At 38.8% G+C, this 13,045-nt stretch overlaps 1 protein-coding gene across 1 annotated transcript; it reads left to right on the plus strand.

The window, feature by feature from the left end:
- Nucleotides 1-651: 651 nt before the first annotated feature.
- Nucleotides 652-11,642, plus strand: LOC311054502 (endothelin-3-like). Its single transcript, XM_084070514.1, has 4 exons — nucleotides 652-891; nucleotides 2,423-2,630; nucleotides 9,672-9,833; nucleotides 10,109-11,642. Exons 1-4 carry the CDS (start codon nucleotides 831-833, stop codon nucleotides 10,239-10,241), a joined length of 564 nt encoding a protein of 187 aa, XP_083926640.1. The 5' UTR covers nucleotides 652-830; the 3' UTR covers nucleotides 10,242-11,642.
- Nucleotides 11,643-13,045: the final 1,403 nt, after the last annotated feature.

The raw sequence follows: 13,045 nt of genomic DNA on the forward strand, positions 1-13,045 counted from the left end.
CAATCACTGTCATTGTCTAGAAGTGCTATAAGCCTTGTAATCTTGCCTTTGTATTCCCAAATGAAAGCCATGGGGCTTAAGCAGGTTGAGGGTGTTTTAACATATTAAGCCATGTCAATTTCAGATTTTTAAATAGGCTATAATTTTGGGGTGCCTTGGATTTCTATGAGAACTACTTAGTCAGAAAGCCGCTCATCCACAGAGCATCCATAGGACAGTAGATGTTATATGTGGTGATCTCACTCAAATCTTAATTTAAAGGTGCATTTTTTTAATACTGGAACACTATAATATGTAAACTGATAAATGGGTAGGCCCTACTCTCTTCTGATTGGATGAAATTGATAACCGACCTGAAAATGTATTTTATGTTTGTATAAAAGAGCTGTAGAGATGGGGAGACCAATACAAATTTGAAATACTCCAGTAAAATAAAAAAGACCTCAAAAAAGTATAGTACTTGAGTAAATGTACTTAATTACTTTACACCACTGACCAAAATAGTACTTATTATGTGTCTGCCAGAAAGAGGGCGTAGCATCCTGGCACCATTGAAGGAGGTGTGCTGTTTGGAGGCGGACGGAGTGAGTTTGGCTGAACATCATTCTGCACCTTTTAACTACTGCATAGAGTGAGTTTGTTCACCAAATATGAAAGGGACAGTTGAAGATCTGTCACTCGAGGAGCTGTTATAAACTATGTCTGGATTGCTGGAGATGATTGCAACACATTCCTCCACAATCGTGTAGGCTATGGATTATACATCATTGGAGATTAATTTAAACATGTGTGCTACATCTTTTTATAACGACTGATTTGGGGATTATAACATGGCAAGGATCATCGACACGAGCATGCTTTCCACGGGTCTGGCATTGATCATTTTGCAGGGTAAGACCAATTATTTGTTTACTAACATTGAGACTGGACGCACAGGTGATTGTTTCACACAATCAATTCCCAACCTGTTGTTTCGGCAGCGCACCCCAACCCCCTCTAGTGTGTTGGCTAGTGAGGCGCGTCCTATCTCTATCGAGACCTGATAGAATGGGTTGCATACTGGTTCTTATCAGTGTGACGTCGTCTGTTAAGGGGTCAATAGCCTACAGCAGTGGTTCTCAAACTTTTTCGTGCCAAGGACCCCCAAATAGACACTTATTAGACCGCGCGGACCCCCATTTGAAAAGATAAACCAGGGACCCCCATAATAGAAGATTTTTATGGCTCTCTAGCAGTGATTCTCAACCATTTTAATTTCAAGGACCCCCAGTTTGACATGCATTAGGGCAACGGACCCCCATTTAATGGCATTTCTATCACTTGGACCGCAATTTATATTGTAAAATCTATGTCAATTTAACTCTGAGAGTGTACAAATGGAACGGGTCCATTTGGTTCCATTCGTACACTCAGAGTTACAGACCCATAAGGGTCCATTTGGTGCCTAATCTATCATTTAGCTGGGGACCCCCTGGAACTCCCTCAAGGACCCCTGGGGGTCCCCGGACCCCACTTTGAGAACCAATGGCCTACAGCATAATGTCATTCATTCAACTTTTATTTGAGATCCTCGGAGAAATCACTCAAACAATTAATGATGCCGATATCAGCCACACTGTGGAAAATAAAAACATAAGAACAATTCAAATCAGTTTAAATGTTACCATTTGAATCAACCATATTATGTTGACCTTTAGGCAGTGATTAGCTACAAAAGAGTTCTGGTCAGAGTTTAGCCCTGGAATGGCTGATATTACAGGCTACATTGCTGGTAAAAAAAATACTTAAATGTTTTACTTAAGTAAAAGTATGAATACTGAAATGTAGAAATCTATTCTGTTACAAGTAAAAGTCCGGAATTCAACATTTGCTTGAGTAAAAGTACAAACGTTTTGTTATCAAAATATACTTAAAGTACAAAAGTAAATGTGCTCATTATGCAGCATGTCCCATTTCAAATGTATAAAATGTCTAATAATCATTTGAAAAAAGCAGATTTATGCATGCATTGTGAGCTTGTAGATCGGCTATTTTCAAATGGCCAAAATGTATTTAGTTCGGAAGTGGGTAATGTTTTGTAATAAAATAAAAAAAATCTAAAGTATCTAGCAACGAAAGTTTTCAAATGATTGGAGTAAAAGTACAATATTTGCCTCTGAGATGTATGAGTAGAAGTAAAAGTAGCCTACTGAAAATTGGATATACCCAAGTAAAGTAAAAAGCACCACAAAAAAACACAAAATTGTACTTAAGTACAGTACTTGAGTAAATGTACTTAGTTACTTTACACCACTGCTGGTGACATAGGCTAGACTAGAGCGCGACAAAGTAGTAGCCTACTGTATATGTGTAGTTGTATATTATTTGCGTGTTATATATTTCTAATATGACGTGAAACGGCATTTTCATATTTTCATACAAGGTATCATCTTGGCCTCGGGTGCGGGTGTCTTGATCAGAGCCGAAGCCGACACACCCAGGGGTGATCAGGTCTCTCTGAAGAGGGAGTCTAACCATGTGTCTGGGTCTGGAACCAAGTCAAGATCCAAGCGCTGCACATGTTATTCCTACAGAGACAAGGAGTGTGTCTACTACTGTCACTTAGATATCATCTGGATCAACACACCTGAGTAAGTATGTAGGCTACAACTCACAATGCCTCGCAATGCGAGGCATTGTGAGCTTGTAGATCTGCTATTTTCAAAAGATTTTTATACATTTTATATGAAACGGGACATTCTGCATAATGAGTACTTTCTACTTCTTAAGTTAAAACATTTTACCAATACTTTTGTACTTTTATTCAAATACATTCTTAATTCCGGACTTTTACTTGTAAAAAAAAGTATCCCTACATTGCAGTATTGATACTTTTACTTAAGTAAAAAATGTGAGTACTTTTTCCACCACTGGTAGTTATGTATGTACTGTATGCCCCCCCCTCTCTCTCTCTCTCTTCACACTCCATCCTTCTCCATTCTCTGTCCTGTCTACATCCCTCCATCTGCTGCTCTGTGGCCTTTGATGTGTATTATCAGTGTATTATCAGTGTATTATCAGTTGTTTTTTGGTTTCAAACCCATTAGAATTAGGCTACTAGTCACTGTCCATGGTGCTGATGCAGGGAGGGAACTGAAAACCAAGCCTAAATCATATGCTCTGTACTCCGCATTAGTCCTCCTGTTTCATCATCACCCACATACTGTAGACCAAAAAGTTGCTAGACAGTTGCTTTACATACAATCATCTTAAACATAGAATACATCTGACTAGGCTATACATTTAACATTAACAGCATGATGGCTTAAAAAGGAGCTTAAAGGGCCAACGTGACAAGTGCTTATTTATTGCAGATTGTCCTATAGAGCAGTGGTTCTCAACCTGTGGGTCGGGACCCCCAGGGGGGTCCCCACATGATTTTGGGGGGTCCCCAGATGACAGTGAAGTGACAATTTATGGACTTTTAAGACCTTTTTAATAGCTAAAAAAGAAAAAGAAAATAAAAAGACTATTACTGCATCAAAAGTTATCAACAAACCATACTATAAAACATTGGCCAAATTGTCAAATAATATAAGAAAGAGGCAAATATTGCGAGGCGTTGTGAGCTTGTAGATCAGCTATTTTCACAATATTTATCTGTGGAGCGGAGTCAAACAAAATGGGGGGTCCCCAGTTCAAATATGATTATTTTGGGGGTCACGGCCTGAAAAGGTTGAGAACCACTGCTATAGAGTACAGAAGTCCTGACGTCACTCGTTCATCCCCAGGTTCGCAAAGTAATTTCTCTATGGAGAATAACATTGGGTCATCATAGAATCGTCTCGTATAAGAATTGTGGTGCAAAAATAAACAAACTCTCTCGGCGATATTGTCAGGGAGGAGGTTCTGTATCGTTTATGATAGTCAGTCACTTATATTTGATACAGTCTGTTTCTGGCGAAAATGTAACTAATTCGGCAGAAGTAACATCAGAGTTTTCTCACCGTCAGTTGATGCTTCATATCCATAAGAGTAAAACCGCCGGGGTCATTTGTTTATTTTTGGAACACAGTTCTTATTTGACGCAATATTAAATAGGTCTATGGGATTCAGAATGGGGGTGGAAAACCGTGAACCTGGTAGACAAACCTCAGATTTCGGTGCTCTATTAATCTACATTTTAATGTCAGCAGCTGGATGGCGGCTAGATCAAGCCATAGCACTTTGATTTACACTTCAGCACAATGAGTCTTCTTCCTGATGGCAGAGGTTCATATTCAGAGAGGATGTTGAGAGTCTGCAATTATCTGTGTTACCTATGAGCCACAGAGCCTGTTCATACAGGCTCTGTGGCTCATAGGCTCTCTACTCTATTACATTATTGCTATTTTGTTTATATTGGCCTAATTTCAGCTGCAAATAAATGATGTAGAATTATTTAACCTATCCTATATTTGTCCTGGTATACAGCATAGAAAATTGTCCTGAACAATACAGATTGACCAAACCTTTTATTTTTTGACCCAAACTTCTAATGTCTTTTAATAACTTATTGCACATTTCCTTGTCACCTCTTACACTCAAAATGTATAACAAACCTTCACTGCTTCCAACAGTTTGTCCTGGGCATGGTGCAAACATTCAGTGGTAGTCCAGTAAACTGTAAATAGCTGTAATGTGGGACTTCTGTAATCTATTCACATACCAGAGACAATATTCTCCCATGAGTACAATATAACATGACAAACACAGATGTTTTCAATGATCAGAGAACAAAACACATGCATCTCAAAAGCCTGGACCTAACTTAATCATACTTAAAGCGAGGAGACCTTTACATTTTAAAGTCATATTCCTTTTGTATATTGGAGATATATGCTTGTTTGGTGGACATACAGTATGAAAGTTGCTAAGTTGTCTTCTACTGCCTTGTCAAAGGGCCTGGCAAGGTCTACCGTATCAAATCCAAGTAAGCTGAAATACCACTACCTTGATGTAAAGAGGCTATGAGGTTTGGTGGACAGAGTTCAGAGAGAACTCCCCAGGTCTATCAGAGATTGGTAATAGTATACAGATGTGACAGAACATGATGGGAGGCTACCAATTCATTGACTTCAGGCTTTGATCCTACTTAACATGGTTTGAGTGCACTATAGTATTATAGAGATTGGTGCCTACTGTATACTGAATAATGGTGACAGGTTCGTGCCTTGGCTCTGTAGTGTAGATGAGTTGGTGTAAAGCAAACCATATGGCCATTGGTGTGCGGACTTCCCTTCTTCTCCATTGTATGTATTTTTGTTCAGCACCTGTGGAATCTTTGTTGGGATGTGCCTGCTTCCCTCTTGGACTCTATTTCTGGCCATTGGTTTTACTCATAGAAGTTTGTTACTATATTAACATGGGTTTCGGAGTGCACTATAGTAAAGGTTGGTGCCTATTACTGTATAATGGTGACAGCTGTAACCCACGATTTAGACAGCCCTGGGTAGGTCACCCAGTCTGGCATACTGTAGATATGTGCTCTGCGGAGCACCCCCTTCCGGTTCATTTTATTATTTGTTTATCTTTAAATGCCTTTTATGCCTATACCTGCTTTGCTATGCCTTATGTAAAGCACTTTGAATTGCTTTTGTATTATGAAATGTCCTTTACAAATAAGCTTGCCATGCTTTCACAGTGCAGTTGACCAGACATTCACAGTAAAGGTCTTTTAGTTTCCCTTTTTGTATAAACTTCTTCCCAGCCTACAAAATTGGACTGACAAATGATTTAGTTGTACTGCTTCTGTCATTAATTGTGGCCTTGTCTTATACAGTACGGACAGACAGACAGACAGACAGACAGACAGACAGACAGGTATTGATCCCATAGGGGAAATTTGCCAGAGACAGCATAGCAGTTAAGATACAGTTACAGACTAAGAGAAGTACTGCAAGATACAGCAGGATTGCATACATGATGGAATGTGTTTACATTCACTCCACTGTATACTGATGGCCTGCTCATGCCACACCTTTTTTTAACACCTCATAAATATCAGTCACACCATCTCATACCATAAATTAAACGGTTTAGCAAGGCTTTCTTTCACTTAATTTTTGCGCAAGAACCGCAGTCGGCTCTTTTGAGTACGCTGCACATGTTACTACCTGCCTGATTTACCAGTATACCGTTTGTAATTAATTAATTCAGTTAAAAATCCGTTATTTTCAGCGAGAGGAGTTGCTACTCACGCTCAGCACAAACTGTGGTTATAAGAAACTGCTTCGAGGTGTATGTTTGTGTGACTCACATTCCCCTCCGGAGTATCGTCCCTGTCAATAGGATTACAAGCACACTTATCCCATTTCATGCTTGTATTTAGTCAACAATTGTTTCATGCCAACTTGAAACCCTTGTCATAATCACGACAACCAAAGTTTAAGCTGAGCTGCAAAAAAAAAAAGAATCTCGCTATGCTGGTTGAAAATGTATGGTTGTAGATTTGTGTTATTGTGCAAGAGCAACTGGCACCAAACCGGCACTTGGAGGGCGACTTTAACAAACTGTTTGTAAATTCAGTTTGCTAGAGGAAGTTCTCTCCATTTACAGTGTAACCCCCAGAAAGTAGACAATGCTGACCACTCTGGCTGAGTAGTACACCAGATCTGTCTTAAAGGTTTTTGAAATGGCTACATAGCTATCCACTCTACAAAGAAGAGAACATATTTCTTGACAGAACTTCACAGCCTTCATATTTATATTATAGACTCAAGAACTTACAATTGATCAGAACTGTCAAAACGTACAATTGATCAGAACTGTCAAATCTTTTCCTTATCATACAGTACATTTGACCGTCTGACCATCTTCACATACATCTGTTTGGTATTTCTGTTCTTTTTCTTTGGAAGCAGAATGCTCCTTCTTTTAAAACGTTGCATAATTTTGCTGTCTTTATGCAGTCACTCACTTATTTCCAGTCCAGATAATTTAGTTAGAGAGGAGACTCATGGAGTTAATGGAAAAAGTAATTATCAGATAGGCATTTGCAGTTCATCCTCACCTGTGGGCATTAGGCCTACAAATAATGATTGCCAAGCCACAGCTAAGGATTCAATCTTAATCACATCACATGTATTAGTCCAAGACTATTTTTTTCATCCCAAATGAAAAGAGACTGAATAAACCAATCCAAGTTGTTAAGGAATAATATTTACACAATCAGTTATTTGTTGTTAACTAAGCCAAGATAAATTGATATAGTGCCATAGAGAAGTTGATCTCTTTCCGGCTGTGGTTTTGCTTGGCAGGAAACAAATTAGATTCCGTTACAGATATGAATGCACACATGCTCACGCACACACCAGCACACACAAGCACACACACATAGTTGCAGTGCAGCGCATCATTAACAGCGCAGTTAATGATGTCACACGCATCCGCCGCCATAGCACCGGGCAAGTCCTCCACCCTTCGTTTTACCACTTTGTTTATGTCCCTGTCAGCTCGCACAACTGTGAAGCAGTCTGGTTCAACAACTCAAGACTGCATGCTGTTTATAGTATACGGTCACACTTTTCGTAACTTTGGGGTTGTGGTTCAACCTCAAATTTAAGAATTCCTTGCCAAGTGTGCAGCAGCTAGAAAACTGGAAAAAAGACAACTAACCAAAATTCCCTGGGATTGGCAGTGAACCTTAAAACAATGCAGTCCTCATTTGGGTTCTTTGGCAATAACACTGACTGCAGGTTTCATGTGCACCACGGTACAAAACTTGCACATGTTGCCTTTTCTCAATGCAATTTCTTTTCCCCAGATGGAATTAGATTCACAGTGTAATTTTCAATAAATCCATATCAAGCTACAAGAATGTTACATTCCATGGTGGTCATAGATATAAACACAGATCCACTGCTAAAGCCTTAAGTTTAGTTACACATATTTTCTACACCAATATCTTTTCTAAATGTATTATAAAACAAATGAAATAATCAGGCTACACTGTTTTAAGCTACCGTTCTAAGGGGATATTATTTCTGTGTAAATTCCTAGGATGTCCTTTCCTAGGATTGACAACACAAGCTGATGAAATGATTTGGGTCACCTTGCCTCTGTATGCAACTGAAAGCATTCCAGTGTAAAACAAGCAGCACTTAAAAGCAGCCAAAAAAGTATTGGTCCATTTGCTTCAGACATTGTTTTGGCTTACTGTACTGTTTATATGTGAGAGATAAAGCTGTAAATCTGAAAATGTTTGTGTGAGTAATATGTTGTAAATGTAATTTTCTTTTTTTGTGAATGCAAGAAATTCATACTCATGATACTTGTGTTCTGCCCTTACAATACGTTTGGTATAGTCTGAATGACTTGGCAAACAGCTAACAAGTGCTCCCAATAAAGCTCCTTAGACAGTGGCTCTGTTTAAGCTCTTTACTGGTGGTCACTGTTAATTTGTAAAACTGAAAATACAGAAAAATAGAAAACACAAACATTTCAACATAATACATAATCCAGTAACATATTCTTATGCATCACAATTTAGCAAAATGAGCACATGTTGTAGCTATAGTTACATTCAATTAATTCTGCTTGCACAAACATTTATGGCTTGGCAGACAGCTAACAAGTGCTCCCAATAAAGCTCCTTTGACAGTGGCTTCGTTTAAGCTCTTTACTGGTGGTCACTGTGAATTTGTAAAACTGAAAATACAGAAAAGTAGAAAACACAAACATTTCAACATAATACATAATCCAATAACAAATGATCATAACAAATGACTTGCTAGAAAGTTACAGGTCTTGTTGTGTAACTTAACCAACAGTTAGTAAAAAACAAACTGGCATGGAAGAAAGTAGACAAAATGTGAGAAAACGGTTTACTTTAAGCCTGTTTTATACTTAGTTGTGTCCCAGTGTTAAAGAAGTGTTTTAAAGTGAAATAAATACCCCTTTAAGAAATTGCAAGTAGAGTATTTGTAGGTGTGCCTTTAAATGCAACTCAACAAAATCTTACTCTGCTTTTTGTGTATGTTTGTGTATGTATGGTGCATGAGCTATGAAACATGAAGGCGTCTGTTCTGCTTTCATTCATATGTTGGATACAAATCAAACTACACACTCATGCTTTTGAAATCTGAACCAATAACAGATCTTACTGGTCCCAAAATCTCCTCTTCTATACAGTATGGAATAGGAGAACTGAGAGATCATTAGATGTACCTCACACAGTGCTTCTCAAACATTTTCATGTCAAGGAAGGACCTCCAAATTCATATATATTCCCATTTGATATAATTTGAAAGGAAAGCCAGGGACCCCCATAAGAGAACATTTGTCACGATTCTTCTTTTTTTCTTTCTTTTTTTAAATAGACAATCTGCAAACTCACAACAACACGTTGTGATGCAATGCGTTGTGAGCTAGATCGGCTCTTTTCAAATAGCTGAAAAATAAAATGGGGCTTAAAGGTTTATACTGTTACTCAATTTGCTGCAGACCCCCTGACACCCTTTGGGGGTCCCCGCACCTCACTTTGAGAATCAGTGCACTAATAGAGATAGCTGTGTTGTGGATTTAAAGCAACGTCATTATGTGAAGCCCACTCTGTGATTCATCTGTTTTCAAGTGGGCCTCCTTTGGGACAATTGCTTTCATGTTATAGCCCTGGAAACTGGGTTTTGATAGACTTGTGTTCCACCTTCTAGACACACAGTTCCCTATGGAATATCCAACTATGGTGGACATCAGCGAACCAGGCGCGCTGCTGGAGGGATGCCCCTTGAAGTTGAGGGGGCAAATCCAACTCATCGCTGCACTTGTGCTGCGCTTGTTGGAGACTCTAAGTGCCATGATTTCTGTCAGTCAAGGTAAGCCAACCCTGCACACCAGTTCAATCACTGTAGTGAAATTGTCTCAGCTATCTCCGTCTCATTCTGGGAAGACTACTAACGCTCTGTGCCTAACTGTAGTCCAAGGTTTCCAGAAGGTGGCATACCTGTTTGGTTATGTATGCCACCTTCTGCAAACCTGTGACTACAGTTATGCACAGAGCCTATCCTAGCATTTTCAATGTACTGTACTGTACTGCACACACTGAGTAGTGTGCTGAAATTCCAAATCTCTCTATAATCTCTTTGCCCAGGCCTCTGTGGACCGTGCCAAGGAGGACAAACCCAGGGGGGCTTCTCGGATGGCGGAGGGGGATGGGGGATGGTGTACCACAGGTACACACAATGGATGGTGTACACACAAGAGAAAGAAACATGGGAGTGTGACAATACAGTCATTTCATGGTATCATAATTCTTGGAACATCTTTTCTGCACTCACCAGGCTTGGTTCCATGAACTGGATTATTTATCCTTGACTTTGTGAAATGACTTACTCGCCCTCTGGAAAGCATTCAGCCCCATCACGTTTTTACCCATTTTTGCTGTGCCTTAAAGATTTCAAGAATTATTTCCTCAAATTGTAAAAGACATTTCCTATCTTCACTGACATCTTTGATTGGGGCAGTGGGGATAGACATTTTATCAGAGGTATATATACTGTGTGTGTGCGAGTGTGTGTGTGTGTACTGTATAATATGATTTTGCCGTTTGCACATGACGTATCCTTCCAGTCATAAACCTACTTTCTTTTGGCATGTCATGCAATGGATAGTGTATAGAGCCAGAGAGACAAAGGAGTATTCACAAAATGTGAAAAGTACTGTACTATGCCATCACCGACTGATGTTTCAATGCTGTACATAGGCTACAGTAGCACAGTATACAGTATCGACCAAAATGATGAAAACTATCATTTAATAACTTAAATTTAAATGTATAGCACCTATCAAATTATATATCGCCTTTTATTGTAATATGTACAAATATTCTTTCAACTTGACTGGTTCTTATAACAAACAAAGTTTTGTTTTACACTTTGTTAAATTTGAGATTAAGATCTAATTGGAAATCATGTTTGTTGTAAGTTTTTCTCTGTGCACCATTCCAATGTTGAAAGTGCTCAAAATGTCTGCGGATGTGCATCTTGTATATTAGTTTATATATTAATAGCTAATTTACTAGACTATGTATAGCTATACATATACTTTACACTGTACATACTGTATGTATGTCTATGTACGTGCCTAGTTATAATTGAAAGTTGGGGAAATTGAGATTCTCAGCATAGCTCCACCCAGCTTCAGAAAGAGTTGCTGAAAACACCTGTATGAGTGTTCAGGGCCTTTAACACCTGTAGCTAGCATTTCATGCAATGTAGAGCCTTCAATCTTAACCAATAAAGCTGCTAATTTCACTAGTACAGTTCAAATTGCAGTATTCATAATCAATTAATTAGTACCTATCCTTCCCTATCGGGTTCAACACATTTGACTTATACAGACCTTTTTTTCACCCTCTCTCATATGATTATGAGACAGGGTGAATGTACAAATGTATGATGAAACTGGGTTAAACGTCACATCATTTTACATACATATAACAAATAATCTATATAGGCAACGGTTTATGTAGGTTGCAGCATAGGTGCAACTTCAAATAAAGTTTGTTGTCTTTTCATCTTCACAGAGAGGTCCAGGGATGATTTATTTTTGTAGGCGGAAGGAGGAAATTTGCATCTTCCTGGTTCGTATATTTGCATTGGATTTTTTGTTACTGCTGAAAATAAACTCTGTGGCAAATACAAATTCATGATACTTACAAGTTTTGTTTAGAAAGATAATCTTCACAAATGAAGACCACTGTTATGATTATTGAAGAGTAAATGTAATCACCAGAAGTAAAAAAAATAAAATAAAATAAAAATCTTTAGGCTATAAACGAACTACACCACACGTTACGTCACCACCTGCTTGTGTGTTTGGCGTGATGATGTGTAATGACCCAGACAACCTCTAATATTAAAAGTTACCAAAAAGTGGGGAAGCAATAACCTCCGATGTGTCCCCTAACTTAAAGGACAATACCAGTGTTACTACAGTACATGTACTGTATTATTGTTACTTTCAAGTGTCTATGGGTGGCCTCCAAGGCTGTGTTAACGTGTATTTTCAGATATATAAATACTAATTATGTTCCTTTCACACAAAGATTTGGAATTCCCCCTTTAGTAACTCTGAGGACCCCCTAGGAGTCCTGGACCCCTAGATGACCCCCAGTGGACGGGCCTGAAAACGTAAAAAGTGTTTCTGTTCATGTTTGATCATGATGTTTAATATCAAGTGTCCTTGTGAACAAGGTGGTTTTCCCTAGCTAACCTAATGTACACTATCATTGCCAGCAGCAAAAAAAATAAGCAATGAAGTGAAAGGTAGATATTAAGGTGTATTTCTTGAACAGGGATCCTATCTGCCCTTTAAGTTCCCCTATAATTTACTCATATCCAAGCCAAAAGTACTCTAAAAATACTGTACTAATACAGTATCTCAAATGTACAGATGCATATTTTGTTGATAAAAAAATGCAATCAATCAATCAATCAATCAATCAATCAATGTTAGGGTTTGGGTGTTTGACAAGAGGGCAGTTAGATAGGATATACTGTAGGGGGCAGTCTGATGCGTTTAAAGGCCAGGTGATTCTTACGTTGGCATTTATATCAACATACATTACTGAATGCTCCTCACACAAGGGTCATCAATGTGTCCGTACACAGACAAATGTATCCGAGGCAAGAATTGTCCATGTCTGTGGTAAATCTTTGATTTACATGTTTTCATTATAATGTTCTTGTTTTGTTCTTGTAAAGTGTGATGAAAGTGTACTGATCAGACCCAGTATTGAAATCCCAAATACGGAATAGACTTGGACCATGCTGAATTGATGCCTGTATACACAAATCCACGGAGCGCTGCACTGTAGGTGGCGCAACCATTGCTGCGGTGTCAGTCAGCTGCTGCTGCGGTTCTGTCCGTCTGTTGACGTTAGTAGAGCAGCCATAAACTAGCCTACTAGCACCTGTTGTATAGGTGCCTTGTCCCGATTTTCTGTACATCTTTGTAAAGTTAGTGTTAGTAAAGGTTAGTAAAAAGCAGGTGAAAGAGTAACGTGAGCAGTCAGTGACTGCAGCTG

This window comes from Gymnoscopelus microlampas (assembly GCF_963454915.1).
Source record: "Gymnoscopelus microlampas genome assembly, chromosome: 10".
NCBI classification, from domain to species: Eukaryota; Metazoa; Chordata; class Actinopteri; order Myctophiformes; family Myctophidae; genus Gymnoscopelus; species Gymnoscopelus microlampas.